Raw genomic sequence first — 24,751 nt, 5'->3', positions numbered from 1 at the left:
GCCCTGGTCCCGGCTCCCGCACCTCGCGCGCCTGACCCCAACCGCCGGCGGGGGCCGCGGCCGGAGGCAGCCAGCTCGCCGAGACCGCATCCCGCACCCGGCCGAAGGCTGCGCGGCGGCCGCGCGGTTCAGCGCCCCCTGCGGCTCGCGCTGGCTCTCGGGGGGCGGCGGGCGCCGCGGTCGGCGATGTCGGGGCGCGCTCGGCTCGGAGTGGCCCGGGAGGCCCTGGGCGCCTGGCTGCTGGGCGGCCTCTGCTTCTGGGCGCTGGGCGGCCTCTGCGGCCTGGGGGCGGCGGCACCGGGGGCGGGGGCCGGGGGCGCCCCGGGGACCCCGCGCCCGTGCCAGGCGCCGCAGCAGTGGGAGGGCCGCCAGGTTCTGTACCGGCAGAGCAGCGGGCGCAACAGCCGCGCCCTGCTCTCCTACGACGGGCTCAACGAGCGCGTGCGGGTGCTGGACGAGCGCAAGGCGCTGATCCCCTGCAAGAGGTACGCGGGCCGCGGGGTGGGCGGCCGGGGGGCGCGGGCCAGGTCGCGGGGCCGCTGGCGGCGCCTCCCTCTTGCCGAGGAGAAAGGTCGCAGGGAGGGTGGCCGGGGGGCAGCGCGGTCGGGGGCTGGGTGGAGGGCTGGGCCCTCTGCACGCTGAGCTCCTCAGCGCGGCGGTGGCCGGTGAAGAAGGAACCGGGCAGGGGCGGGATCGCATCCCCGCGGCCCGGGGCCCAGGTTCGCCCTGGTCCGCACGCTGCTGAGTCAGGCTTCAGCCTCGGGCGTCTCATCTACACCATCTCATCTCTTCCAGGAGCCATCTGTGGGGGAGGCACGCAGAATGTATGTATTTTAAGAATTCTTGTTGCAGTTTTAAAGGAATAGGACAACCCTGCAAAAGGTGTGGGGAATCAAGGAGAATATCGCCCACAAGCTCATCACCCTGCTACAACTATTGAAATTTTGGTCTACTTCCTTAAATGTTTTAAAGCAAATGTGACATATTGTGATCAAAAAACATCATCTTTTTTTTATATACACCATCTCTTATGCATTCTTAATCGCCATTTTATTGGTTGGCCCCCGACCTATTTTTAATAGCTGCACAATATTCCATAGAGGAGCTATGCCATTCTCTTAAACCACTTGTCTCGTGATTCACCTTCCCACGTCTGCTGTGAGAAAGGGTGACCTCGTTCTGAGACCTGATGGCTATTTTGGGATCACCACCTGTCAACTCCACAGCTTTCCTGTGGAAAGTCCTATGTGTGCTCCTCTGGGGGTTATGCTGGCTCTCTGGGTGGCGTTTGTGTGGTTAGGAGGTGCCATGTGATGTCCATGGTTTAAGGGTCAGGTGTGCTCAGGGGCAAATTTTGATGTCATTTCACCTAAAGCATTTGTTGGAGTGTTAGGTATCTTGAAGGAAGTGCTGAAGGGACAGAACCTTTAGCAGTATATTCGAGAATGGAAGCTAATACATTTGGAAGGGTAAAATGTGAGTGCTGAGGAGAGCTGGAGGAGCCAAGTCATCACGGGGGCCCGGGAGGATCTCTGAGGCCTCTAAAGAACATTGTGGCTCGGCCTCAAAGGACAGAGTAATAACAACAAACAACAACCAGCGTGTGAGCACTTATTATATACCGGGCATGGTGCTGAAGAGTTTCCACATATTACATGAAAAGCTCACAACAGCATGATAGTGGAGGTTTTATGATCTCGGTTTTATAGACAGAGAATCTGAGGCCTGGGGAGATTCAGCATTTTTTTCCAGACCACACAGCTGGGGCTTGAGGAAGCTGGGTGGCTTCTGACACCTGCGCAGTTAACCACGCTCTCATGCATTCATCATGCGTTGTTTTCATGGCAAGCTCTTTGTATAAACAGAGTGGGTCCTGGGCCTCAGGGAGGTCACAGTCTGTGGGTGGAGTCACATGAAGGAAAATTCCCACCCAGTGAGATCAAGGGTATGCTGAGTGTGACACGAACACTTCAGATGGGCAGCTAACCCAGGCTTCCTGGAGGCACTTAAGCATGAGCGAGCCCCAAAGGCTTGCACTGGTGACCGGAGCAGGGAAGACTGCTCTGGGAGGATGCAGGTCTATTGCAGAACATGTTGGAGCAGACAGGGCTGGGGGTATTCCAAGACCTGCAGACCATTCACTGTTAGGACTGAAGCACAGAGGACATGGAGAGGTTGGGATCCACTGAAGGATTTTCAAACAGTGGAAGGTCATGACTGGATTAAGGAATGGTTACTGGGTGTATGGTTGCAAATAAAGGAGAGCAAGAGTAGAAGCAAACACATGACCTGGGAGACTTGTGTCGAGGTCCAGAAGGATGGGTAGTGGCCATGGTCATGGTGAGAAGCGGACTCATTAGGAAAGTATCGAAGAGGTTTATTGACAATGGAGGTGAGGGGGGCGAAGGGTCAAGGAGAGGCCCCCATTTTTGGCTTCTGATGGCACAGAATGGATAGTGATGTGGTTCACTGAGATAGGGTTGGCTTTGTGCACTTCTGATTGTGGATAAACTGCTAACTTTTCTGTGCACTGATGTGAAGCCTGGTCCAATAATGGTGCATTGATGACCAGTCATGTTGCAGACAGACTGGAATGGCTCCGAGCACACTGCTGAAGCAGAGGAGTGTGGCCAGGAGAAGGGTAAGGGTCCATTCCCCCAAAGGTCATATTTTCACAACATAAGAGATGAAGTGTTAGAGTCGGACAAATCCGAGTCTGAGGGTAGAATCCTAGTGTGGGTCTTTGGGTAAGTTGCTGAAGCTTTCTGAGCCTCAGTCTCCTCATTTACAAAATGAGAATGCTAATAGTGTCTAATGTATTGGATTGTTGGGATTAAATGAGTTCAAGTATGTAAAGCACATTGTGCAGGGTCTGACGCCTTGAACGTGCTCAGTACATGGCTGCAGTTGTCCCCATGGCCACCACCATCATCACCATCCTGGTGAATTTACCGTGACCCAGAGACTTGCTGTCGGCCAGCCTGTGGGCTCAGAAACTAGACTGGGAAGAGCACTCAGGGGCCCTTCCTTTCGGAGCTGACTGCGAGGAAGCAGGCTTAATAGCTAAAATATATATTTCAGTGAGTCCTGTGGCTGGCATGGTGGCCAGGATTCTCGGATCCACAAGACTAGGTCATTCTCTCCCTGTAGGCTGAACTATGTGAGGAGCCAAATTATAATCAGGAGATTGTGAGCAAAGAGTTGGCGCAAAGTCACTGAATCTAATGATTGCTTGCTCTAGGCCAGGCTGTATGCTCAATGTTGAGCTTTCCATCATGAGTAAGACAGGCCAGCCCAGGGGAATGGGGCTGAGATTCAGTGATGCATTCATTTTTCACCAGAAAGATGCCTAGCTGCTGGTTCTATGCTACCGCATCCCTGCGGGTGCAGACTCCCTCCACTCTGCACGGAGCCTTGGTGAGTGCTGTTCAGGCTGTCTTAGCAGCCCTTCTTCATCGAGGACTCCGCGATCGATTCATATAGTCTTTATATGTGTGCATTATGTCTTTAGTGGGGTCACAGCCAAATCTTGCTGGCCTAGAACTTTTTTGTCCCCATGTGGTTGGTGATTTCTCATTTCTTTGTCCTGACCTATCAAGTGTTGATTTCACAGTTCAGATTTTAGGAGGCAGTTTTATTCCCTTTTTTCCCAGTTTCTTGGCAAGATGCTGTCTCACAGTCCCATCTCTGGCCCTCAGTCAGAGGTAGAAAAGAATGTTTAGTGCATAAATGCATTTTTAAGCTCTTTAAATGTAGATTTGCTGGAACAAACTCAGAAACTTCTTCAGGTATTAGCAGTCTGGCCAACAAACCAGATGTTATTTGAAGAAAATATGGATGGGTTGTCTCTTCATATTTATTAGTAAGTTGAGAAGTAAGTTTTAGAATTGGATCAACTTCTTAAGATTTTTATTTTGCATCCAGATTGTTATGGAAAATCCCACTGATAGTTACTGTGGAATGACTAGGACTTTCCAGGCTCTCTTTTCCCTGAGATGATGGAAAAGATTAAACAACTTTACAAGCTTCAGATAAGACAGCCTTAGCAGAGGATCGGGAATATTAATAATTGATACTATTTTGTTTTCTGGTTCCAGCTATCTTTCCTGACTCCTTGACTAAACTCACAAGTATTACATTTGGAAGAGGGAGGAAAAGCAAGAAGATTATTTTCATATTCCCGTGAACATGTTGAACTTTGTGGAAGAAGCAATACTGAATGAATTTTGTGAGGTCACCAGTAACTTACTGCTCTCACTTGCAAAATGGTGGCTTGGGGGTTGGGATTAATGGCGCTACTGACGTAGAGCGAACAGAGAGGCATTAAGAGAATATGCAGGGGAACGTTAGGGATAATATCTTAGAAGACTAATCGACTCCCAATCTTACATGTTCGGGGACTTTGGGGGGGTAAAAGGTGAAAAGAAAAAATAGGTCTTAAATGGCGTGGCAAGTGGATTCTCAGTTCAAATTCTGACCAGATCATGTCTGTCTCAGTTTTCCCTGGGCATTCTATTTCTTGGAGAACAGAATATCATTTCTCTTCTGTATTTCTGGAGAAAGCCACCTAGTGTAGCGGAGAGAGGGCAGACATCCAGTGAGCGAGTCATGGGACACCACACATGGCTTTTCATCCTGGCTTCACCACAGCAAGATCTTAACTTCTCAGGATATCAGTTTTTCATCTTTGAATTTACTTTTAATGATCGACAGTGTTTATATGAAATAGCGTTTAGGCTTTCTTCCTTAAAGATGAAATGATACCACAGACGCACTCAGTGTGCTTTTATTATATCAGGCTGATTCCTGTTTCTACCATGAGGTAATGAACTTAACATGGATTCTACATTTTTTTCTCAGTGTGTCCCTTTGTGTAGATAAAACCAAAATGCTTTTCCTTCCTTCTCCTTTTCACCTAAACTTGTGTTCCTGGGCAGAAGAACGAGCGGTCACCTTTAAGTGCTCTGGCTGCAGACTCAGAAGGCTCTGCTCTGTGTGTTTGTGTGGATGGGGGGGCGCAGAATATTCCAGGGCATGAATAGCATTGCTTACAGAGTGCTCCTCCACGTATCTGCTGTGGAAGATTAATTCCAACGGCTCTTATCACACTAGGTAACTTCAACGATCATTGTGTTTGAATAGCAGGATAAGGGTGTTTTTCCCTCCAAATGTAGAGTTTTATTTTATTTTGAAGCTGTCGCATTCTTACAGAAAGTAAAGACACAGCCATTTCCGCCCCCCCAATCATTGGAGAGTGAGATATCCCCACCACCCCCATTTCCTGCAAACAGGCCTATTCTTCTGCACGACTGCAACATGGCCATAAAAACTGGGAAATTAACAATTAACACAGATTCATTTCTACCATCTGAAATTCGGGTCTCATTCAAGTTCTGCCAGTTGTTCATTTATGTTCTTTATAGCCAAAGGCCCCAGTTTATAGGTGTCCTGTCTTTTCCATGTTTTTCTGACTGGAACAGTTCCTCAGCTTTCCTTGCATTTTGATAATTTGTAAGATTAAAAACCAGTGATTTGGTAGAATGTGCCTTGAATTACATTTGTTTAATGTCTCTTTACGATGAGATTCTAATTATTGACCTGTGGTAGGTGAATAATTAGTATTACCATGGAGGTAGTACTCTGTTCTTACTGCATTGTGTTGTTCACTGGGGTCACTTGGGTAACTGACAGCTGCAAGGTGTCTTCAGTGTGAAGTGACACTTTTTAACTTTGTAATGAATAAGTATTTTATAGGGAATTCTTTTTTTTTTTTCCTTAGGGAGAAAGAGGGTGGGGGGAGAAGAAGAAGAAGAAGAGAGAGAGAGAGAATCTTAAGCAGGCTCCACGCCCAGTGGGGATTCTGACAGAGGGCTCGATTTCATGACCCTGAGATCATGACTTGAGCCTTAATCAAGAGTTGGATGCTCAACCAACTGAGCCACCCAGGCACCCTATAGGGAGATATTTTATTTTTTATTATTTTTTAAAGGTTTTATTTATTTATTTGACAGAGAACGGTAGAGAGAGTGAGAGAAAGCACAAGCAGGGGGAGCAGCAGAGGCAGAGGGAGAGGGAGAAGCACACTCCCCACTGAGCCGGGAGCCTGACGTGGGACTCGATCCCAGGACCCCAAGATCATGACCTCAGCCGGAGGCAGATGCTTAACTGAGCCACCCAGGTGCCCCTGTAGAGAGATATTTTAAAACCATGTACACATCCCATTTTTCATGACACTCAATTTATTCATTTATTTATATCAGCAAGAACTCAAGGATTCTTACTGTATTGCATTTGTTCTCACTGTTTGTTTTGATGTTCACATTGTCCCAGATCTGGCCAATTGGGCACCTCTTCAAGTTGGCTTTTATATTCTTTAAACATGTATCTCTTATTCTTTGAGCACTTTTTCACTTTTTGCCACAATAAGATGTTCCAAAGTTATCTATACTCTCTCTGCTAGAGTCTTGGAATAAGCCATTTCTGAGCCCGGAGCTCTGGTTACTTTTACTGGTGAAAAATATTTGGAAGCCAAGGTCCCTGCTCTAGTTGTGCTCATAGCTGTTAGGTGGTGTGGCTCCCAGACCCTCTCAGTGGACAAAGCAAGGGTATGATATAGGTTTGAACACACACACACACACACACACACACACACAGTCACTTACTCCTACGTATACACAAATTTACGTGTAGGTACATTGCTAAGCTTCCAATTCTAATCCATATGTATATTTATACCAGAACCTCCAATTCCGCTCCACCCCCACATGGTTCATTTTTGGAGGTCTCTTCTCAGAGAAAACTGGCTCCCATTATTAGTTGCAGTAGGTAACCAATTGTTCATTGCTGTGATGTGCGTTCCCTCCATGGGTGGCCCCCTCACCCCACTTGGCCTCTGCACCCTAGGCTAGACCATGCAGATGCTTACCTTGCTTGGCCCTACCTAGTGATTTTAGATTACATTGTTGAGCGAGAGGAAAGGGAAGATCAGGTTATGTTTGTCTTCTTTTGGATTTCTCAGGGTTATATCATTGTAAATCTTCAGAATCCATCTATATGGCTGGGGGAGGTAAATTAGTATGAAGTGCTCAACAAATCGATTATTTATTTTTAAAGTTTTTATTTATTTGAGAAAGAGGGAGAGAGCGTGCTCGAGAGAGATCACAAGCAGGGGGGGAGCAGCAGAGGGAGAGCGAGAAGCAGACTCCCCGCGGAGCAGGGAACCTGATGCAGGGCTCAATTCCAGAACCCCGAGTTCATGACCCGAGCCGAAGGCAGACGCTTAACCCACTGAGCCACCCAGGTGCCCCTCCACAAATTTATTTAATCACAACCCTGTTTTGCGTGGATTGGGCTTCCATTTTAAGAAATCCCAACTTTCAGACTTTCAGGAGAACGTCTCTTTTTGCCTTTGCTCCCTCCCCTTGATCTCTGGTGGCTGGGGCCAGTATTTTCTTTTATTATTAGCTCAGGAAGTCTGACTGCTTGTGGCCTTTTGATCCTCAAAAATGAACCATGCTGATTTGCAAAACTGAGTTTTTCTTCAAGAAAGAGATTTTCTTGGAAGCCCATAAAGTTTGCTTTGAGTCTTAATTCAGTGGGTCTGTTGACCCTGGATTTCAGAGGGTTGATGCTGGGATGCCGAGGAGAAGCGGACAGTGAGGAGCCTTAGTGCCAAGGAAGACAAGCCCCACGGTGTAATAGGACTGGTGGGGTGTAAGACTAACTTATAACTAGAAGCCAAAAGTGGTCGCCAAACTGCTCTGAAAACATCTTTACTTCTCTCTGTCAACCTTGAGCTGTTTCTTCCTGATTCTGCCCTCGAAGATGGCGGTCAGGGGCAGAGTGCCCAAAGATCTGAAAATATTCCACCAATTAGTGGTTTGTTTTTCCTGGAATAAATGTGATAGTGTTATATTTCCCCAATTCCAGTAAAAATCTTCTATTTTCCCCTTCATAATTTCTTTTATTTTGCCCATCTTTGAAGAAAAAATTCCTCTCTTGATCCCACCAGCTGAAACCCCATTTCCTCCTATTTAAAGCAAATCTCATGCTAAGTCCGGTCTCTGACCCCCATGCCCTCTCTAGCCCTCTTCAATCAAACCTTGAGCATCACAACTCTGCTGAGCCTGCTCTGCCCAAGAGCAATATGCTTCCCTTTATTAACCAGATGATCCTTTATCACTCCTCATTTTACTGTGCTCATTTCCTCCATCTTGGTATCTTCACAGACCACATTCTTCTGGTGTCCCTCCTTCCATCTCATTTCCTTTGCTTCTCAGTTCCCTTTGCTCTTCCTCCTCTTCTTGTGGACCATCAACAGTAGAATGTCCCAGGGCTTGGGCTTGCCATGCCTTTACTGTTCTGTCCACACCGCTTTCTTGGTGCCCTCAGCTCAGTCATGGCTTTAGCATACCCGAAACTAATGCCTCCCCTGCAAACAAACAAACAAACCAACAAATGTTATTCTTCTTGCAGGTTTCTTAGGTTCAGCTAATAGCAACTCCGGTTGCTCAGGATCAACCCTTAGAGTCATCCTTGAGTTCTCCCACTTGCCATGAGTAGTCCATAAGTGAAACCTGTCCACTCTAATTTTGATATAGACCCAAAATCTGACCCCATGTTCACTGTCATCATGAATGCCCAAACCCTCATCATTCTTGCCTGGGCTTTTTGCACTGACCTCCTAACGGGTCCTCCTCCTTCCATCCCTGCCCCCTTTGGTCTGTTCTCAACATAGCAGCTTGAATGATTCTGCTAGAAATATCGTATCATGTCACTCGTCCACTCAAAACCCTCCAATGCCTTTCTGTCTGTCAGAATGAATGTCCTTACAAGGGCCTGGCCACCCTGAAGGATCTGCTGCCCACCCCCTCCATGCCTTGTCTCTGAGCATGCAGCAGCCCCTCGTTGCCAGCACCCCGCCCCCTGCCCCCAGCTCAGCAAACTTCCCCCTGTTGGCACTTGGGTTGTTGTTTCCTGTGCATAGAAAGCCTTCTCCCTAAAAAGCCACATGGCCCCCTCCCAAATTAGACTGTCTGTCCTGCCAACATTCTCATACACCGAACCTCACTGCCTTACATGTTCAAGACACTTACCACCATCTGACATACTATTTAATGCTTTTTTAAAAAAGATTTTATTTATTTATTTGAGAGAGAGAGAGAGCACGAGGGGGGGAGGTCAGAGGGAGAAGCATGCTCCCAGCTGAGCAGGGAGCCCGAAGTGGGACTCAATCCCGGGACCCTGGGATCACGACCTGAGACAGACGCTCAGCCAACCAAGCCACCCATGCGCCCTATTTAATGCTTTTTGAACCCATCCCCTCATCTCCTCTGCCTCCCCTTGCCCAAAGCAAGATTCCACAGTTAGGAATTTTTATCTGGTTGTTGCTATTATCTCCAACACCACAGAATTAGATTTTTTTGGAGTAATTGAATGAGGAAATGAGTAATAATGGTGACCTCTATTCATTGTAGAAGGATACCCAAAATGCAGGTATGCACGGAGAAAGTAAAAATTATCCGTAACTGCTCAACCAATACGACTACTCGTAATGTCTGATTTTTTAAAAATTTATTTATTTGAGAGGGAGAGAGAGAGAGAGAGACAGTGAGGTGGGTGATGCAGAGGGGCAGGGAGAGGGACAAGCAGACTCCCCGCTGAGCACGGAGCCTGACATAGGGCTCTATCCCATGACCCTGAGATCATGACCTGAGCCAAAACCAAGAGTCGGATGCTCAACCTCTGCACCACCCAGGCGCCTCTATCCTAGGTGATTTTGAGATGCAGACCATGCATACTGAAGGACTTACTGTTTCACAGTGGGCTTTTTTCCACTTCACAATATACTGTGCAAGCTCATCTATACTGACTAGTCCACTTCTATCATCTTTGAACTCCTGGCTTCTCATTCAGGTCTCAGCTCACCATCTCCTCAGAGGGACCTTCTGTGACCCTTCCCACCAGCCACTCCCCATCACATCTCCTTCTGTTTTCCTCCGGACATGATCCCTGGGTGACATCATCTGGTCAGTTCATTTGTCTGGTGTTTATTGTCTGTCTCGCCTCCCTGAGTGAGAGAATATTATTGATTTGATTTATCACCAAAACCCCAGCACCTAGAAGTGCTTGGTACGTCATAAGACTCAATAAATGTGTGCTGAGTAAATAAATACCATTTTCATGGCTTTTGTACTACTAGCATTGTACATGTTCATGGTGGAAAATCTAAATAACACGGAAGAGCAACATAAAGAGAGTAAAGATGGCTCATCATCCTGCTATACGGGACTAAGTATCCTGATGTATGTGCTTCTGGATTTCTTTTCCTATTCCTGTGTATGTGATTTTGAAATTAAAATGGAAACATGCTCTGCATTTTTTTTTTTATTTAACAAAATATTGTGCACATTTTTCATGCCATTTCTAAGGACTGTGTGGTGTTCTAGCTAATGGGTAGAACATAGCTTCTTTAAGCTGTCCCTTGTTGTGGGATAGTCATGTTTGTTTCCTGTCTATTTCCCACTAGTATAGACTACTACACGTGTGCAGTTAGATGCGTACCACTTTTTAATGTATTTTGGATGCATTGCTAGATAAGAAAATGATAGAAGAGGGATTTGCACATTTTTAAGTTGTGATAACTTTGCCCTTTGGGAAGGTTGCTCCAACTGGCAGACATTTCAGCTGGCAGAATGTGATTGTTCATGTTTCCCACACTCACACCTCTATGGAGTCTAATTTTTTTGGTCATTTCTAATATGATAAAGAAGAACAGAAGGGCAAAATGGCATGATTTTGGCCTGCGGTGATGTCACACCCCCTTGTGATTCTCACTCTGTTGTGACTGTCTCTAATACTCCCCAGGTGAGTCCCCTATGGGTTGTTGGTTTAACAAAGATACTCCATCATGTTCAGTAAATACTTTTCTGACCTACTTTATAAAGAATTTCTTCTAATCAGGATGGATATTAAACTTCACCAACTTAGTGATTTGTACTAATAGATTGCTTTACATTAAACCATCTTTGCACTTCTAAAATAAATTCTCATTTATCATTATGAAGTAGGCTTTTAATAGTCTGCTGGATTTGACTTGCTAACATTTTATTTACGATTTGTTTTTAATCCATAGCCACAATTTAGCTTGTTCTTTAGTTTTTATTTTTCTGCTTTCTATATTTTGCTGAAGAAAAGCTTTGCAAAATTATTAAAGAATTGGCAAGCCTTCAATGTGTCTCTATGCTCTCCAGCCTTGAGGCTGGAAAAAATTAATTCCTGAAACCATTAGGACCTCACTTCTTTTGAAGAAATAACTCTTTGATCTCTTTTTAAGATCAAAGATCTAAGATCTCATAGGCCATTGTAAGGATATTTTCCTCTGGTTATTGATCCACTTAACTTTCTACTTCATTCTGCGTTAGTTTGGGTTATTTATATTTTCCTAGAAAATCTTCCATTTCATCAAGATTATATTTATCATCATGATAAGTTTGTACATGATATTCTCTGGACTCTGAAACAACTTCACCCAATCTACTGATAGCCTTCCCAGTTTTCTTTTTCCTCATGATTACATTTTTAACAGTCAACTCGTAGATTTCTGGAATGGTTTTATAGTTTATTAAGTATTTATATTCTACATCATTATCTTCTTTGTCAAGAACAGTTTCTGATATCAAATGGCACCGCCTACCCATATTTTGAAAAGTTCTTAGGCAGGCTTGTAGTGGCAACCCCTAAGAAGGCATACCACCACCTCTAGAAATGGATCCCCCTGGTTCCTTTCATCCACAAGCTACTCCCCTGCTCTTCCCTCATCAAACACTATCTTCAATGTTTCTCTTGCTCCTCAGTCCCAGTTTTAGAGAATTTCTCCCAATATGGGCTTTGGAAGTTTCCCGAGCACCAGTGGTTTCCTTCAGAAGCAGTGCCTCTTGGAACAGAGAGGCCATGTGAAGAATCAGACCCCCAGCAGGGTGCCTCCATGGCCCTCAGATCCTCCAAAGATTGGAGAAGCTCTTGGACAGTTGGGTCCTACGCAGCAGGCAGCTGCCCCTGGGCAAAAAGGCTGTGGTGTTCCTTCACAGAAGGCTGCATTAGTTGTGGCTAAAGTTATGTGGACTGGGAAAGTTCCAGAGTGTGAGTTGTGCCAATAAGTGAGAGCTGTCAGCCTGCCCTAGAAGGGGCACCAAAGGAATCCCTCCAAGCTCCCCCACTGTCTCAGTCTGTTTAGTCTGTTGTAACAAATACCAGCAACTGGGTAACTGATAAGCAACAGAAGTTCATTGTTAACAGTTCTGGAAGCTGGAAGTCTGAGATCAGGGTGCCAGCATGGTTGGGTAAGGGCCCTCTTCTGGTCATAGACTTCTCACTATATCTTCACATGGTGGAAGGGGCCAGCTAGCTCTCCAGGGCCTCATGTATAAGGGAACTAATCCCATTCATGAAGACTCCATCCTCATGACCTAATCACCCCCCAAAGACCCCAATCATAATGCCATCACCTTGGGCATTAGGTTTTCAACACATGAATTTGGTAGGGTTGGGGGAGGGACACAATCCCTCAGATCATAGTGCCAGAGACCCTGCTGCTCTGGAGCATCTCAGAAATTGCCAAGGAAGATGTGTCAGATAGGAAGATGGTGGCACAGGGCCAAGGGGCACATTAGTTCCTTGGTCTGACATGGCATTATCAGCTACAGATGAGCTATAACTTAGGAGGAATGTATAAGGCACCATGAACCACCAGACTAGTTGATGTGGCATCCAAGTTCAGCCATGATGAAAGCAAGGCCTTCTGAGGTTGCTCAAAAATGCGTGCAGGGAGCTCTGGAAAACAGTATGGAGGTTCCTCAAAAAGTTGAAAATAGAGCTACCATATGATCCAGCAATTGCACTACTGGGTATTTACCCCAAAGATACAAAAGTAGGGATCCGAAAGGGTACGTGCACCCTGATGTTTATAGCAGCAATGTCCACAATAGCCAAACTGTGGAAAGAGCCAAGATGTCCATCGACAGATGAATGGATAAAGAAGAAGTGGTATATATATACAATGGAATATTATGCAGCCATCAAAAGGAATGAGATCTTGCCATTTGCAACGACGTGGATGGAACTGGAGGGTATTATGTTGAGCGAAATAAGTCAAACAGAGAAAGACATGTATCATATGACCTCGCTGATATGAGATATTCTTAATCGCAGGAAACAAACTGAGGGTTGCTGAAGTGGGGGGTGGGGTGGGAGGGATGGGGTGACTGGGTGATAGACACTGGGGAGGGTATTTGCTCTGGTAAGCACTGTGAATTGTGCAAGACTATTGAATCTTAGATCTGTACCTCTGAATCAAATAATGCAATATATTTTAAGAAAAAAGAAAAAGAAGAAGAAGAAGAAGGTAGCAGGAAGGGAAGAATGAAGGGGGGAAATCGGAAGGGTAGACAAACCATGAGAGATGATGGACTCTGAAAAACAAACTGAGGGTTCTAGAGGGGAGGGGGGTGGGAGGATGGGTTAGCCTGGTGATGGGTATTGAGGAGGGCATATTCTGCATGGAGCACTGGGTGTTATACACAAACAATGAATCATGGAACACTACATCTAAAACCAATGATGTAATGTATGGGGATTAATATAAGAATAAAAAAAATAAAAAATAAATAAATAAATTAATTAATTAATTAATTAATTAGTATGCCATTGGGAATAAGAGAGAGGCAGCGGCAGCGTGGTACCCATATCTATGCCCAGATTACCTAAATTCTGCGTATGTTGTAGTCACTGCCAATTATTCCTAAATTATAGAATAATTATAGCCCACTCTTTGGTTGCTGAAGCTATATTATGTTTTCCACCTTTAAGCATGAAATAGATATTGCAAAGATGCATGAAGTTTTGCTCTAATGGAAACAATGCGAATTTTTAAATTGAGATATAAAAGTAAGCATCACTTTCCCTGAAAAAAATATATATATACAAGAAATTATAGGCCCAATATTTTTTCTTCACATGTAGCTGAGCTAATAAATCTGCTTAAAATAAATAAAAATCTATTTCAGTTGTTATTTTTTCTTAATTTTTTTATGATATGTTACTCACCATAGAATACATCATTAGTTTTTGATGTGGTGATCCACGATCCATTGTTTTCATATAACACCCAGTGCTCCATGCAGTACGTGCCCTCCTTAATACCCATCACCGGGCTAACCAATCCCCCACCCCCCTCCCCTCTAAAACGCTGTTTGTTTCTCAGAGTCCATAGTCTCTCATGGTTCATCTCTCCCTCTGATTCCCCGCCCATTTTTCCCTTCCTTCTCCTAATGTCCCCCATGCTATTCCTTATGTTCCACAAATAAGTGAAATCATATGATAATTGACTTTCTCTGCTTGACGTATTTCACTTAGCATAATCTCCGCCAGTCCCATCCATGTTGATGTAAAAGTTGGGTATTCATCCTTTCTGATGGCTGAGTAATATTCCATTGTATATATGGACCACATCTTCTTTATCCATTCATCTGTCGAAGGGCATCTCGGCTCTTTCCACAGTTTGGCTATTGTGGACATTGCTGCTATGAACATTGGGGTGCATATGGCCCTTCTTTTCACTACATCTGCGTCTTTGGGGAAAATACCCAGGAGTGTAATTGCTGGGTCATAGGGTAGCTCGATTTTTACATTTTTGAGAAACCTCCACACTGTTTTCCAAAGTGGCTGTATCAACTTGCATTCCCACCAACAGTGTAAGAGGGTTCCCCTTTCTCCACAACCTTTCCAACATTTGTTGTTTCTTTCCCTGTCCATTTTTACCATTCTAACTGGTGTAAGGTGGTATCTCAATGTGGTTTTGATTTGGATTTCCCTGATGGCTAATGATGATGAACATTTTTTCATGTGTCTGTTAGCCATTTGTATGTCTTCTTCAGAGAAGTGTCTTTTCATATCTTCTGCCCACTTTTTGACTTGATTATTTGTTTTTTGGGTGTTGAGTTTGAGAAGTTGTTTATAGATCTTGGATACCAGCCCTTTATCTGTAGTGTCATTTGCAAATATCTTCTCCCATTCTGTGGCTTGCCTCTTTGTTTTGTTGACTGTTTCCTTTGCTGTGCAGAAGCTTTTTATCTTGATGAAGTCCCAAAAGTTCATTTTTGCTTTTGTTTCACTAGCTTTTGGAGATGTATCTTGAAAGAAGTCTCTGTGGCCAATGTCAAAGAGGTTACTGCCTATGTTCTCCTCTAGGATTTTGATGGACTCCTGTCTCATATTGAGGTCTTTCATCCATTTTGAGTTTCTCTTTGTGTATGGTGTTAGAGAATGGTCGAGTTTCATTCTTCTGCATGTGGCTGTCCAATTTTCCCGGCACCATTTATTGAAGAGACTGTCTTTTTTCCATTGCATGTTTTTTCCTGCTTTGTCAAAGATTATTTGACCGTAGAGTTGAGGGTCCATATCTGGGCTCTCTATTCTGTTCCATTGGTCTATATGTCTGTTTTTGTGACAGTACCATGCTCTCTTGGTGATCACAGCTTTGTAATATAGCTTGAAATCGGGCCATGTGATGCCCCCAGCTTTGTTTTTCTTTTTCAACATTTCCTTGGCAATTCGGGGTCTTTTCTGATTCCATACAAATTTTAGGATTGTTTGTTCCAGCACTTTGAAAAATGTCATTGGAATTTTGATCGGGATGGCATTGAAGGTATAGATTGCTCTGGGTAGCATAGGCATTTTAACAATGTTTATTCTTCTGATCCACGAGCATGGAATGTTTTTCCATCTTTTTCTGTCTTCTTCAATTTCTTTCATGAGTGTTCTGTAGTTCCTAGAGTATAGATCCTTTACCTCTTTGGTTAGGTTTATTCCGAGGTATCTTATGGTTTTTGGTGCTATTGTAAATGGAATTGTTTCTCTAATTTCTCTTTCTATAGTTGCGTTGTTAGTGTATAAGAAAGCAACTGATTTCTGTGCATTGATTTTGTATCCTGCCACATTACTGAATTGCTATATGAGTTCTAGTAATTTGGGGGTGGAGTCTTTTGGGTTTTCCACATAAAGTATCATGTCGTCTGCGAAAAGACAAAGTTTGACTTCTTCTTTGCCAATTTGAATACCTTTTATTTCTTTTTGTTGTCTGATTGCTGTTGCTAGGACTTCTAGTACTATGCTGAACAATAGTGGCGAGAGTGGGCACCCTTGACGTGTTCCTGATCTTAAGGGAAAGCTCTCAGCTTTTCCCCATTGAGGATGATATTCGCTGTTATTATCCTAGCATATTTCTTAGTAGAAAAGATTACTGATGCTAGAATATTCATATGTAAAGCTAAGTTTGTCTTTTAAAGAGGCATTTACTCACAAGACTTTGGTTGAGGAAGCTCCTTGCCTCCTCCAGCTGAAGTCATTTTAACTCAAGGAGAACAGCAAGGACACCATGCCTACATTTAAGGTACTTTCCACAGATGGAGGAAGACAAGGTCTACATACTGGGGAAAACTGAAAAACACCCTTTGTGCTACAGGTGAATACACAGGCAAAGTGATTTAAAGTCACAGAGGGAACACAGACAGGGTGGAACTTGGAAATCCAGCAAGAGGTGAGTAATGAGCTTTCCAACGGTGTGGAATTTCACCTGGTGGGAAATTCAGAGCACTTTGTGAGAAATCTCCTCAGAGATCTAAACTCTTTGGCCTTCTTAAAACATTTAAATAATTTTAAAATGTGTTCCAATTTTAGGAAGTGCAGCATTATCTCAAATAGCAAAACTTCCTGCAAGAGAGTCACCCTGATAAGAGAGTACCCTGGGGGCAGAAAGGCTGGGCTCCTTTGACTCCACAGTGGGAGTGGGAGGGAGGGTTCTGACTGGGCCCTCAGAGTTGAAGGCGGAGGGTAGAGAACACCTCAGCACTTGCGTGGGTCCTGGCAGTTTGTCTTGGGAGAGGTAGAAGTGGCTCCAAGGTGACATGAAGGTCAGAGACACAGGAGGCAGGGTGGGCCCAAAGTGGTACCCATCCTAGTTGGGCTCATTGTCAGGAATGCTGTGTCTGCAGATGAGGGAGACATTGGGCACTCCTCCTCATTCACAGGGGCAAGTCCCTGCCTGTTCACGAGCCCTCTTCTTTTTGACTATGATGTCCACTGGAGGGCTTTGACATAAGATTGGTGACCAAGGAAGGCCTCCTGCCACCTAGAGGTAACCCAGGCCTCGCTTCTCAGGCTCTCGTGGCGGTTGGCCAAGGGAGAGCAGCGTGAGCACTGACGCTGGAAAGTGAGGGGGGCCTGATCAGAAGGGCCGTGGGCATCGTGCTGAGGAGCCTCCCCTTTGCTTGGACAAAATGGGGACCCACAGGAGCAGGGCGCCAACAGAGGTGAACTGAAGTCCCACCAGATGTAAAATCCTTCTGTGAGAGGGACTTATTATTCCTATCTGCGAAATGGCTTAACTGCTAAAATAGGCCAACAGAGAACTGAAAGGTCACCCACCTCGTATGTGCCTGAATAAAGTAAAGGGGGTTCCTTTCCTTCTCCTGCAAGAGGAGATGTGCCCTCCGGTGGTCAAAGACAGAGATCCAGGGCTGAGGGGACCTGTGCGGTTCAGAAAGGGTGGGGGGCCATCCCGTGGGTGGAGAGATGGGACGCGGGCACATGTGGTCCCAAAGGCTTTATCTGGTGGACCGCCTCGAAGGCAGCTGCGAAAGTGCCATTCCAGATGCCAGCCTTGCCTGGCCTTCCCTCTATTCTGAGACTCCGCGAACGGGCATGGGCCCTGGAGACCACAGGGGCTCCACGCCAGCTTGGGACTGACTGAGCAGAGGATGGCTTCGAGGAGAAAAGGCCAGGACAAGACAGAGGCCCTGAAGATCTTGCAAAGGCCAGTGGTGTTAAGAGCCTGGACCTGAATGGCGCCTGGGGAGATGGACAGGGGCTACTCTGACCAGACTCGGGACACTGATGGCCTGTGAGGACTGAGCCAAGAAGGCCTCTGAGGCTTCCAACCCAGGCAACTGGGCTTTGAGCCGAAGAGCAAGCCTTTGAAAGAGGGTATTGAACATGGCTTAGAAGCAATTTATTCATCAGAGAGTTTTAACTCCGGAATAACCAAAATAATCCATCTATATGGCAAAAGTATATATATCAAAGAACACTTTGAAATGCAATTAAACATGTTTATTGAAATAAACTGTGAGTCATACAGATTGTTTTCCGCATGATAGAGATGTCATACATTTCTCCTAGTAATAGATAATAGCCAGATTAAACATAACAGTAGAAGAATCTAGAATAATAAATTTTATTACTAAGAGTCTCCCTAGAGGTCAGCAAACCCAACCCTTGAACACATGAGGCAACTAATGACCGGAGAGACTGGCATTCTCCCCCTACAAATGCTTAGGGCACTGAGCATGTGCCAGGCACTTACTTGGCGCTGGGCATATAGAAGTAAACAGAGCATGGTACCCATACTCAAGTTGCTCATAGCCAGGCTCGTGGGTGACAGTGTCCAGTAAGCAGGAAATTAGCACACAGCCTAATAAGTGTGGTGAGAACTGCATGCTCAAGCTACAGAGTGCACCCAAGCCAGGCCTGGGAGCAGCTCTCTGGGGTCAGCTCAAGTGTGAGCTGACCTGGGAAAGATGAGCAGAAGTCACATAGACAAAGAGGTTGCGAAACTGCCCCAGGAAGGCTTGGGTGAGGGAAAGCATAGTGCATTTAGTTCATCAAAGGCGTTCAAGTACAGAGGAATTCTAGTCCTGGATACTGAAGACAATAGTCTCCTGACTCCCAGTGCAATGCTATTTTTAGAATACTATCTGTCTTTCTAGGTCTCCTGACAAATATGTGATGATTCAGCACATATAGCAATAGTCTTGCATAGAGAAAAGGACACATACACGGCTTATGCTTACCCAGGTAGAGACATTAAGTTGTCCAAACCCTCTTGTTTAAAATGTCTCTTTGAGGAATAATTACTTTATATTGGAGCCTTTCATTTCCTCCCAAAATTTCCATCAACCCATTCATGCCATAAAGCTCTTAAGTCTGGAAGGGATTTTAAGGAATCTGTCGGTGGCCAAGGGAGCCTTCGCCCCCCTGGTGCAGGCAATATTGGGGCCATCATCTGTAGAGAACGTAAAACTTTATCATAAAATGGACCAAAACCATTCTGCATGTTATTATCACCACGTGGCAGCAACCCAGCAATTCTCGGTCACGTCAGTAACGAAACCCTCCTCCCTGCCAAGGCAAGCCGCTCCTGCCACCCCTCGCCCACATCTGCCCCTGCACCCAGATCCACCTGCACACGCGGAAGACACAGGCTGAACAAATGCTCTGCCCCTTTGTAAACATAGCTTGAGGAGTCAAAACTCATATATACAAAGAACCCCAGATCGGTGTTTATCTTCCTACAATTTGGACATTTCTCTCCAGGGAAGGTTCTTGCCTCTGAAAAGCCTCGAATCCCTTTTGAGGTGGGGATGACATCCGATGCCCGGCTTCGGCACTCACAGGCTTACCAGGAGCAGTCCTCGCTCATCCTCTCCGGCTGGGCCGCCTGGCAGGTGCTCGGCGGGATGAACACCGAGGGGTCTTTAATGCCCAGCTGTATGTCGAAAAACCGTGTGGACAATATCACACTGTAATTTTTGGTGAAGGTTTCCTGGACAGGATAACAATCCTTGACAGTATAAATGCCGATCCAGGTTTCATCTGTCAGAGGAAGGGAAGTTGACTTTTTAACATAGAAGGTAGACAAAATGCCTGTATTTTTTTCTCTTGTGTTAAAATATACATAAAATTCACCCTTTTAACTATTTTTAAGGACAGTTCAGTGGTATTAAGTGCGTTCACATGAAACCATCGCCACCATCCCTCTCCGGAACTTTGTCATCTTCCCCAGTGGAAACTCCATGCCCTCTAACACTGACTCCCCATCCCCCCTCCCCCAGCCCCTGGCCACCCCCATCCACTTTCTGTCTCCATGACCGGGACTACTCTAGGGACCTCAGACAAGTGGAATTGTATAGTATTTGTCCTTTAGTGACTGGCTTATTTCACTCAGCATCATGTCCTCAAGGTTCAGCCAATATTATCCGTGGCTGAATAATATTCCATTGTTTGTTTACACCACATTTGGGGTATTCATTTATCTGCTGATGGACACTTGGGTTGTTTCTGCCATCTGGCTCTTATGATTAATGCTGCTATGGACATGGGTGCACACATATCTTTTTGAGTCCTTGCTTCCAATTCTTTTGAGTATACACCCAGAAGTGGAATCGCTAGGTCATATGATAATTCTATGCTAAACTTGGGGAGGGGGGATTGTTTTTACACTGTTTTTTACTATTTCCCACATACACCATAAAGCCTGTGTTTTTGAAACCGTTTTGGGGTAGGCGTATGAAGGATTGCAGAGAAGAGCTTCACATCTATATGCAAAAGCAGACACCGGGTATAACGGGAGTAGATCTGGTCTCTGTGACTTTAGGAAGTGATACGAGGATTCTAAAGTAGACCACAGACAGATGTCTTCCATGTCACAGATCTCAAGACTATTCAATGTCAGAGCCAAGGACAAGCCCATAACAGCCAAAGGCAGAAAGGTACAGGGGGTGCTAGAAGGCTGAGGTGTTTCAAATATGATGCTGAGATTCTGGAACTAAACAACCAGCGGGCGGGGGGGCGGGGAAGAGGGACTTCAAAGCAGGTGCGGGGGACATTAAACAATTTGCTTAAGCTTATAAATTGCCCTAACTACCCTTCCTTAATGGACTTAAACTTTTTCCCCATCACACTTCCTGAGATGCAGCACTTGGCTATTTTCTGAAGCCTTACACGATCTAGCTGACTTTCTGTCAGACCACTCTTGGACAGTGATCTGCTCCTGGGGCCCCCCTATGGAGTACTGGTCCTCAAACGTGGCGTTTTGAGGGATGTCTAGAGGGTCCCAGGGCTCCATCAGGGTGATCTTGGAGCACTGCTTCGTGGCTTGTTCAATCTGAAACATCACTCCATCCTTATACAGCAAAATATATTCAAATAATCTGAAAGACAGATATAAAGAAAATGGATCAGGACTTCATGTTACAGTCATCATGCCTCTTATCAGCATACGGTCCAAAGGCCTTCGATACAAATTACTCTTAGAACAAGTAGACAAAAATAGTTTTGCTTACGAGGCAAACACTTACTTATTTATGAGCACTCGACACATTGACAACCTAAATACGAAATCATTAAAATTCAGAGTTCAAAATTGATATTGAATCATTGAGTACCTATTATATGCCGGATCCTGTGCTTAGGCTACAAACAGGAGGAAGACAGCGCCCTGGTTTGTGACTTTTTAGCCACAAGGACCTAGGAGGATTTGACCCTTGGTTTGGCTGAGTTCTCCCTGCAGCACTAAACCAGGACTTACTGGGGTACACTGAATGTAGCATATCCAGAAGCCGCCGAGGTCAGACCACACACCTGTGCCCCATTGTCTCGGCTCTCAGTCACAAGTAATGGGCTTCAGTAAGGCACAGCTGCGTGAGAATGAGGCCCCCCCACCCCAATACCGGGAGGAGGCTGAGACGCAGACAAAAGTTGAGGGGACCCCAGAGCGACTAGTTTCCCACAGTTTGTCCTCACCTCTCCGGCCCACGTGTATAGCCCATGTGTGGAGCGAGCCAGACGGACTCCCAGGCTGGGCGGGGAGTCTGCAGACGCCCCCACCATCGCCCTGCACGCCGCGTTGTCCCCAGTCCTGTGTGGATCTTAAAGCTAAGCAATCTTGGTGTTGGGGGAAGCCAACAGGTTGGGCTTCCCTGTGTTTGTCAATCCAAAAACTCAGGCCACGGCTGCCGGTCCAGCAGAGTGAGGACGCGGCTCTGACCACACCCAGTGAAATTCACAACCCTTGAGGGCGCCAGAGCTGAGAGTGGGCGCTTTTCCTGAGCAAACAATGTGGGAGTCATTCCACCCCACAGCCTCCATCTGCCTCCAGGGCAAATGTTCGCCATCCCAAGTCCGAACTTAAAAGGTATTTTCTTCAGAAAAACTATTATAAACGATCACTGTCTACATGGTCAAAATAGTACCACTATTAGGGTTACGCTTCCTTTTTCTATGAGCCAGTATGGAAATGTAAACATGACCTCATTTTATATATTCAGATATATCCGTTTTGCTTCATTCCAGCAAACACTTGAAATAGCTTACGAGGGTCAGTGCCTTTTAGAAGTGGGAGGGATTGCGAACAGAAAAGGAAGTGTTCATTTGCTGCGATATTGCTCACATGAAAGTGGAGCTAACCTCTTATAAAAATACGCATGCAGGGTTCCCACTGTACTGTGAGCCCTTTGCAGGAGCTGGGGTTGTCTCGGGCCCTGTGAAGTTCCTGGCACAGCAGTCTAAACATTCATGTATGGAGTACAGACACATTACTCTTAGTGTTAGAGGACTATCCATTCATAAATATGGGACTCTGTACACAAATCCTGTTCCACAGGCTTTTCAGGGGCGGCAGGACCCACAAAACACCTGCACCATGTGCCCTCGGGGGGTTCTCTTCTTTATTCTCCTCACCATCAGCACCATCCTCTCGTGCCTTCCCAAGCCCAGGTTGTCTAGCCTAGACAGTCATTCGTCACACCTGCAGAAACCCCAGTGGTGTGCTTCTCACACTGCAGCGACTGTCCCCTGGAAGCTACGCACCATGGGCAGCAGAGGCAGGGGGTGCTCCTTCCTGAGGACAGCCCTTAGCCCCTGAATCCGCAGGTCACAGAAGCAGGATGGCCAGGATGGCCGTCCAGGAGCTGGCCACCATCAGCAGAGCTTACTGGACCAGAGAAGGACATGTGACCCAGGGCGAGACGATCAGACGCCCTTCCACGAACCTGGGGGATTGCCACCTCAGGGCTGCGAGGCAGTCTCTCTATGTGGCTGGACATGTCCCCTGTATACTCAGAGGCCGTGGGAGGCTGTTTCCAACATGTGAACTGAGCAGGAGTAAAGAAGGAAGCCGGGAGCATTGGCAAGCTGGGACTCCCAATGGCAGTGCATTTGCTGGACGCATTTCTTCTCTGAGGCTCAGTGTCTGGAGATCCCCCTGCAGAGTTGTGATGTTTGTTTCCTTTGTTGTAATAAACTTTTGTGTGACTCAGAACCAGGGCTCATTTCTAATATAGTGGAGGACTCCTGCTGTTCCACTCTGAGCCCCAGAGGACAGCCACCAGCACAGCTGTCCTGGGAGCGACATCACGTGGCCCTGCAGGGATGCCAGGGCCACGGCCGCCTGGTCAGCCCCCAACTGGGGAGGGGAGGGGGCGGCAGGAGAGGAAGGCCGCCAACATCACTGCTGTCCCGGGGCCAGCCCTGCCCATGCACAGAGGGAAAATTTAATTTCCCAAGAAGAATGCTAGACTTGAAAGAATCATCACAAACTATTAACATTTATCCATTCTGGGTGGTCTGAACACAGGTGTTTGTTACAGTGTTCTCAGTACTTTGCTGTTTTCAAAATATTTAATTTTTTCACAAGAGGCCATCATCTGATATTGAGGTTATGTTGACAGTGCCTTAAGTAAAACAGAAAATATTCATTTAATGGGAAACCAAATACAACCGTATAACTGTTTGTTTGGTTGTTTTTCAAAATCCCATATGGATATCAAGGCTAGCACCGCTCCATACTGAGTTTTGGAACAGAAGCTTTTGATAATGCTGTTGCGGCTTGGGTACTGAGGTGAACATAATTCCTAGTTCAGAGGTAAGCTTCTCCATCACAAAGAGGATACAGGCTCTGGAGCCTGATAGAGCCATTAGGTCAAAACGCAGAGATCAGCCAGGGTTGAAATGAATCATCTGCCTGGGATGCTGTGTGGGTAATAACCGGTAGACCCGAAGGACTGGACTGACCGTCTTCAACCGAAACTCGATCCCGGGAAGCAAGATCAAAGCCTGGCTCCCAAGTGGAGGAAGCTGGGAGGACAGGACTCACAAATCACACCCCCAGGGTGCAAGCAAGGTGAGGTGCTGGAAAGGGCCTGGAGGACAAGGCGGGCAGGTCAGGCCTGGGTCAACAACAGCCGGCAAACTCCTCCTCGCTGGCCAGACCCCAAGCAAAGCACAGTTCCCGGGAGGGCCCTGCCAGGCCTCAGCTGTGAGCAAGGTCAGGCCAGCCAGGCCCGGCCAAGGGGTCAGCAGGCTGAGCTAGCCACACCAGCCTCCGTGCACAAGAGGTGTCCAGTGCCCCCATTTTGCCTCTCTCCTCGCGGGACCAAGGATTCCTGTTGCTTTTGACAAAATTCTCAGGCTACACTGACCATTTCTGTTGTTCCCTGAAAATCCACTGTCCTAAAAATTAGGCTCTCCCATCCCCATATTTTCCCAAATACTGAAAACCTGTAGAAGTTTTATATCTTCCAGTTTTTGTAAAACTGATTCATGTTCAAAGTAAAAAAAAAAAAAATCCCAACAGTACAGAAATGGAAAATGAAGTAAAAATTGCCCAGAAACTCGCACTTACGGAGGTAACAACTCTGAGCCTCTGTGTCTAAGCATATACCGATATTTTTATTTAATTTTCTTTAAATTGTGGCAAAATACACATAACGTAAAATTTACCATCTTAACCACGTTTAAATGTGTAGTTCAATAGTGCTAAGTAAATTTGTATTGTGCAACCAATCTCTAGCATTCTTTTCATTTTGCAAAACTGAAACTCTGTGTCCATTAAGCAACTCCCCATTTCACCCTCCCCAGC

General features: G+C 45.9%; 2 protein-coding genes across 2 annotated transcripts; one reads left to right on the top strand and one right to left on the bottom strand.

Moving 5' to 3' along the window:
• Positions 1–186: 186 nt before the first annotated feature.
• Positions 187–3,826, top strand: LOC123326402 (mammalian ependymin-related protein 1-like). Its single transcript, XM_044920216.1, has 2 exons — positions 187–485; positions 3,757–3,826. The coding sequence occupies exons 1-2, from the start codon at positions 187–189 to the stop codon at positions 3,824–3,826; spliced, it is 369 nt and encodes a 122-aa protein (XP_044776151.1).
• A 15,684-nt stretch (positions 3,827–19,510) lies between these two features.
• Positions 19,511–21,485, bottom strand: LOC110574268 (mammalian ependymin-related protein 1). The gene is made up of 3 exons (XM_044920214.1): positions 21,475–21,485; positions 20,836–21,044; positions 19,511–19,707 (listed from the first exon to the last, which is right to left on the bottom strand). The coding sequence occupies exons 1-3, from the start codon at positions 21,483–21,485 to the stop codon at positions 19,511–19,513; spliced, it is 417 nt and encodes a 138-aa protein (XP_044776149.1).
• Positions 21,486–24,751: the final 3,266 nt, after the last annotated feature.

Source organism: Neomonachus schauinslandi, chromosome 12 (assembly GCF_002201575.2).
Source record: "Neomonachus schauinslandi chromosome 12, ASM220157v2, whole genome shotgun sequence".
NCBI classification, from domain to species: Eukaryota; Metazoa; Chordata; class Mammalia; order Carnivora; family Phocidae; genus Neomonachus; species Neomonachus schauinslandi.
This window is presented reverse-complemented; position numbering and strand designations above follow the sequence as displayed.

What these genes read in the sequence shown, in the direction of transcription:
- LOC110574268 (XM_044920214.1), bottom strand. An exon ending in CAGAAAGTCAGCTAGATCGT is followed by an intron (nt 19,708 to 20,835) that starts GTAAGGCTTCAG and finishes TTCCTCTGACAG; the next exon opens with ATGAAACCTGGATCGGCATT.
- LOC123326402 (XM_044920216.1), top strand. Translation starts at nt 187, where the DNA reads ATGTCGGGGCGCGCTCGGCTCGGAGTGGCCCGGGAGGCCCTGGGCGCC. An exon ending in GCGCTGATCCCCTGCAAGAG is followed by an intron (nt 486 to 3,756) that starts GTACGCGGGCCG and finishes CTTTAAATGTAG; the next exon opens with ATTTGCTGGAACAAACTCAG.